Here is a 6,000-nt window from a genome sequence, read left to right on the forward strand (position 1 = left end):
GAAACTTTAAGATTGAATTTGATGAATCATGATTCATGAGACTCAATATGTTGCAGTTGTAATATGTATTTTACTAACTTGTGGACATGGTTGATGACGATTATAATTTCTAGATGATTGATGTGATATGGTTCAATGATCAATCTATGTTTTTTTATGTTTTTTATGTCTAATTCATCATTCTACATGTTTTTTGTTGACATATATGTATCAAAAACTAAAAAATATAAAAAATATATATATTTTTAAAAAATCGCTCCCGGATTCGCTCCCAAACCAGGAGCTTCTGAAAATGGTCGCTCCCGCTCCCGTTTTCGCTCCCGCTCCCGCTCCCAAGCAACATGGGATTGGAGTCTTGGAAAGCTGTTGGAGAGTGTGTTTGAGCATATACACACTAAGAAGAGGAACCGTTTGGAGCAAAAGCGATTAAATGACATGGTTTTTGTTCAGTACTACCTTAGGTTGAGGTGCAACCAATTGCTGAATAAAACCCCTAAATCAAGCAACATTGCCTTGGGTGACTTTGATCCAACATCAAAATGGGTTGTGGAGAGTCAAGCACCAACATTTGACAATGAAAACCTTTCTTGGTTGGACTTGGACCCACCTCCACAGGATGCAGAGGCAGATATATCAGAAGCACCAGTAGCAGCTTCAGGGCCAGGGGAATCAAGCCATAATCCCATTGCAAACTTGGATGCTACTCATTCTTCAAATGAGGATGAGGAGGATGATCAAGAATCAGATGATGATTGATGATTTGATCATTGATTTGTTGTAGTTGTAGCTTGTAGTATTGTAGGTTGTAGTATAATACTATGATCTATCATGTTATTTTGGACTATAAAGGCCTTTTAGAGCCTGTTTCTTGATGTTTGTAACATTTTTGGTTCAACGATGTTTTGCACTAAGTGTTATTTTGGTTATATGCACTATTACTTGCTATATAAATGAGAACTTTTGCATATTTGTGTATAAATGGTTTGGATTCATATGGATGCACATGAATATATCTGTTTTTCTTTAAAATATGAATATTTTATGTGTTTTTGGTAAACCGGTTTTTTTCTGATTTTTTCCAATTCCGACCGGTTCCCAGTCCACAAGGTTTTTCGGTTCAATGACCAGTTCGGTTCTGATAGCATTGCATGGCTCTCAATGCCTCACCTATGGGTGTTAATATGTCCCTCTAGAAGACTTGGACCCCAGTTAAGTTGCCCAGACCTATAGATGAAACCACCTGTCAATTACACACAATATCCAGTGCTACAACTTTCACCATTAGGTACATTTGATCATTATTGCATCTAAGTGAACCAAACTTGAAAGAAATATGCAAAGTAACACTTCATGCAAGGCTTCTCTTCCAAAATCGTGGCCTTAGTCATGTAATGGTGTTACCTCCCTAGGTAGTAGTGGTTGATGATGATCCTAATAGGTGTTCCCAACCCCCAAGGGAAGTGACATGTCCTTGGTCCATCCTTCCATCAATAGGTGCCTTGGGAATAATGATGGAATGGAGGGGGAAGACATCATGGCCAAGTGTCGTGGTCAAAGGGAACGGCTATGATGGAGTACCTCATCCTGGGTGTATAGATGTGAGGAGGGAGCAATCGTGGATGGATGAACTACCAACCCAACCTTTGTTTTTCCACCCTTCCTATACCTTTTCCTTTTTCTTGATTCTTCTTTGTATTACTACTCGTAGCTCAAGGAATGAGAGCTTTATTTGTATGATGTATAACAGTTATTTACCCCCTTTAGGGTGTGGCAACTCATTGCCCACCAAGGGTTGGGACGTGCAATGGTTCCTTTTCATTAATATGATAGGGCAACATTGGCCCAGGAACCAAGTGATGGCCATAACAAGTGAGGTAGAGCTCATGCTTGGCTTTTGCCCACATGCTAATTTGAATGGTCCCAACCATCTTTTGCATTTTGATTTTTCTTTTGTTTTTCTTGTGGCCATCATGCTCTTTCAATTTCTTTTTGTTGCATCAACCTCCCAAGGTATATTTCCAAGCCCTACCCAGGTAAGGAGGATGTGTTGGTACCAAGTTTCAATGAACCAGTGGTCAGTTAAACCCGAAGAATGGAGGTAGAAAGGGGCTTGTAATGTAAGATGGAAAGTGGTAAGTATAAAATAGGAAGAGATGGGGCGACTCAATCTCAATCATGGCTTCCCAAGTAGTGCCCCTCCTATACTTGATGGGCCATTAGGGGAGGACCCATTGGACTAGGATAGAAAATTAACATCCCATTTAAGGTGAGGGAACAAGGTCACGGGTAACAGGACCTTGACAAACCCATAGCAGTGCTAGAAGGACTTAGTACAAGACTCATATTAGTGGCAGTCTACATAGAATAAGCAAGAGACTTTAAAGATTGAGTTGAGACCGAGGACTCAGTTTTCTAATCTGGAAGATGGCCAAGAAGCCTCTTCCAGATTTGTTAGACCCAGTTGGTATGAGCTAACATTGATGGATGCTCAAGTACAAGCTCCTAGGAGCATGGTTGGGAGAGACAAGTCTTCAATGTAGATTCCAAAGTAGGTAGCAGGGAAGTCTTCTAGTTCAAAAGGAGTAGCTACAACAGCGGATGACGTGGTGGCATTGGAGGCAGATCCAAGTGGAGGAGGTTCTTCTAAAAGTACCTCCCTTTGCTAAGAGGGAGTGTTGATTTTTGTAGCTCAAGCAGGTACTTCTGCACAACCTTTGTGTCTAGGCATACAGAAGTCACCCACATTCTCCTTAGTACACTTTCTCTAAGAGCAAGTTGTTGATGTAACCTAACCTAAGTCTAACTTGGGAAAAAACACATAGTAGTATGTTGGCTTATTGAGCTAAAGAAACATAGGAAAAGTAAAGTGATTTAATTTAGTAAGTTTTAATCTTAGAAGTTGATCTCAATTGAGGCGAGATCTAATTTCGGTCGTTAATCACTTTGAGATTAGGGTAGCTCAATGTAAAGTTATAAAAGCAAGGTTGAGAATAGGAGAAAGACACACTGCAGCAGCACAAGATTGAGAGAGGAATCTCAGTGAGCAGTGCGTTGGGTCCAAGGGAGTGCAAAGAGGCTAAAGATATAGATCTGCAGAAAAGATCGAGCACTGATCTAGGGCAGATCTAGATTAATTGTATTTTGTATTTTCTCAAGTGGGCGCCATTATCCAGGGATGGGAGCCCACATAAGTTTGGATTTTTTAATGAAAAACTTGTTGGGAAGAAATCTGATTGTGTCATTGTGATTGAGATCATTATATTTGTTTCCACTAAATTTTATTGTGTTAGGAACCTAGCTATGTATTTATTCAGTAGATCAGCTTTCTGCTAGGAATTAAATTCCGAGTGCTAGGTTTGCAGGAAAACTAGCACTAGAGTATCTCTATTTTATAGTTTTCAGAATTAATTTACAGCAGAAAATTATTGTTGAGTAAAATACTTTCTGGAGATAGAATGGCTACAAAGAAACAAAAATCTGAAACTGAAACTTAGAAATCAACATATGTAGCCCTTCCAGGTTCATATAATCTGTGTGGATTTTGTGCTGAAAGGCTAGAACAAACCTGCACATAGCTTCTCCTATACAATTTGACCATCTAGAGATCCCAAGCCACACAAACTAGGGAAAACTATAGTCCCATGGAGAATTTCCACCTAGCACATATTGAGCTTCTCCCCCACAATCAAGTCTAGAACGAAAACTATCAGGAAACTGACAGATTTGTTGACAACGAAATCAATTGGCAAGCCTGTGCATTCCAAACTGCTCAACAATGTTGTTTTCTTGCATTTCTCAGCCCTTACGTTGGACCCATACTCCAGGAAGCCATTTTTTGTGCTTCCTGCTATACCTATGCATTGACGTGAGTTCCCTTGCATGAAGTCATGTGCATTCCAATATGTTTCCTTGTATATAAAAGGTCCAAAATTATTGCATTAAATATATACATAGAAACACAAAGACAAAAAGAGTCTGGGAGAGACATTTCAACGATGACTTTGAGCTGAAGAATGAAGGTTTATGTCTATGAAAGCTTGATGAGGATCCTCTTGGCAGGAATGATCATGAGAGGCCATGTGTGAAGGGCCACCCATCCACTTAATGGTTCTTTGTGCAAGTCTAGTTTCACCATATCCACAATCTATGCTACCCTGCCCATAACTGTCTCCATAATTGCGTCTTCTCTCTGGTCATCAAGCACACATTTGGAGACATTAGGTCGACACCCTTGGAAGACAACCATTGTAACAGATCGATTCGACATAAATACTTTATTGTAGCTATAACACTTATCTCAAACACCTGAGAATATTCGTAACGCCTCATTTTGGTGCATTTCTACTCAGAGCCGAGAAGCGGCATAATTAAAACCCACAGAGCTATCATATAGTAGTAACAAAGTTTAAATGGGGTTAATCCAGAACTCGGTACCTTAAATGATCAGAGAAAACCCCACAAACTACCAAATAATGGACAGAATCAAAAAGGGTGCTCGGAAAATGAATTGATTTGTCCTTCACATTAAATTCACATAAGCTAGCACATTAAATTGACAAATCCAATCCCCGCAAATTATCATACAATAACAAGAACAAATTCATAAATATAAGGGGCTGTTCAAGAAAATGAAACTAAATTTACAGAGTTCAAATAAAATGGGAAAGTGTGAAATAGATGAAGCCCCACCTGAATGAGACGATAAATTGCCGGATCTTTGGGTGAGAATAACTCTAAGATCGCCCTCTGAGCCTTCAAAGAGGCAGACGAGTACAGCCGCCCGCTTGGCCCTCTTCCTGGCTACAGAAAGGTTCGAATTAGAAGAAACCGCGACGGACTCCAGCACCCCCAGGTGCGACGAAACCCCTCCTCCTGCTCCTTCCCCACTTTCGTCGGCGTCATCGTCACTGCACCACGGTGCGTGCGGGGGCTGGTAAAAACGGAGCTGTTGAGCTAAATTCCAGAGCTTAGGACTCCCCCATTCATTTTCTATTCCGTTCCCTATTGAATTTCCCAGCGTTCTCGATGCCATGGTTCTTGCACTTCTCAGCAGTCCGAACATGGAAATGAAAGCATTTCTTGGCAGCCGAAGTTGAAAACAAAATGAACGAATTTGACACCGAATGAGTCACTCGCCAGCCATATTGATGTCAGCAGGAGACGTGTTGGTATCCACTTTGATTGAACACTTTGCCAACGTGAAACATGTGCAAAAGGCCTACCGATCAGACTTTTTTGGCCGTTACTTATTAGGTTCATTCAGGATAACAAACCAACCATTTGGTATTTAGCGTTGATCTTCTTCATTTCTCTCAAATCACTGCAAATTGTGTGAAATTAATGTCAAATCACTTGCAATTTGTCTGGTATTAACTTCCACACTTAGATCTTCAATCCTATTTTAAGAAAAACTGCTACTCATAGACTCTAACAAAAAGGGTTTGAACCTGTCAACCTCCTGCAAATAGAGGTGACGTAAGGCATGGTGTAATATCGTTGTAATAGAAAACCTCGTCACCTACTACATCATTACTGCTAAGATACGTCGAAGCATTTTGGATTGCGAAAATCTGTAAGTGATTTTTCTAATATTATAATAATTATTATTTAATTTCGGTTTGTGATCTAAAGAACTATGTTAACTTTGATCCGTTGAAGTATTTTGGATTTGAAATGATTTGGCCATGTTCATTTCAAGACATTTCACAACAGTGTTTGTCCAATTCCATTGTTCAGAAGTTTTATGTATTCTATTATCAGTACCAGATGCACTGTTATCCTTTAATATTAATGGTATTGTTTTGGCAGAATTTTGTCCTTCTCCAAGCACTATGCCTTTGTATGGAGGAAAAGTTGTAGGTGTTTCAACTTTAAGGCTATCTAGTGCTATCCAAGAATGTTGAGTTGAAGTGGATGCATCAGTCATTAAAATCATTTGTTGCTTTCTCTTTTCTAACCAAACATAGAATGAGATCCATGTGTTAGTACACTCCATGGGGT

The 6,000-nt window shown here is 39.7% G+C and overlaps 1 protein-coding gene across 1 annotated transcript in view; it reads right to left on the reverse strand.

Moving 5' to 3' along the window:
* The window catches only part of NUDX15 (nudix hydrolase homolog 15), a 122,454-nt gene extending 117,246 nt beyond the window's left edge, over positions 1 to 5,208 (reverse strand). The window contains exon 1 of the mRNA XM_089437015.1: positions 4,690 to 5,208. Coding sequence (XP_089293141.1) covers positions 4,690 to 5,062 — 373 coding nt within the window. The 5' untranslated portion in view covers positions 5,063 to 5,208. The remainder of the gene's footprint in view (positions 1 to 4,689) is intronic.
* Positions 5,209 to 6,000: the final 792 nt, after the last annotated feature.

This window comes from Pinus tabuliformis, chromosome 5_2 (assembly GCF_031772625.1).
Source record: "Pinus tabuliformis cultivar Carrire ecotype Pingquan chromosome 5_2, CPIR1, whole genome shotgun sequence".
NCBI lineage: Eukaryota > Viridiplantae > Streptophyta > Pinopsida > Pinales > Pinaceae > Pinus > Pinus tabuliformis.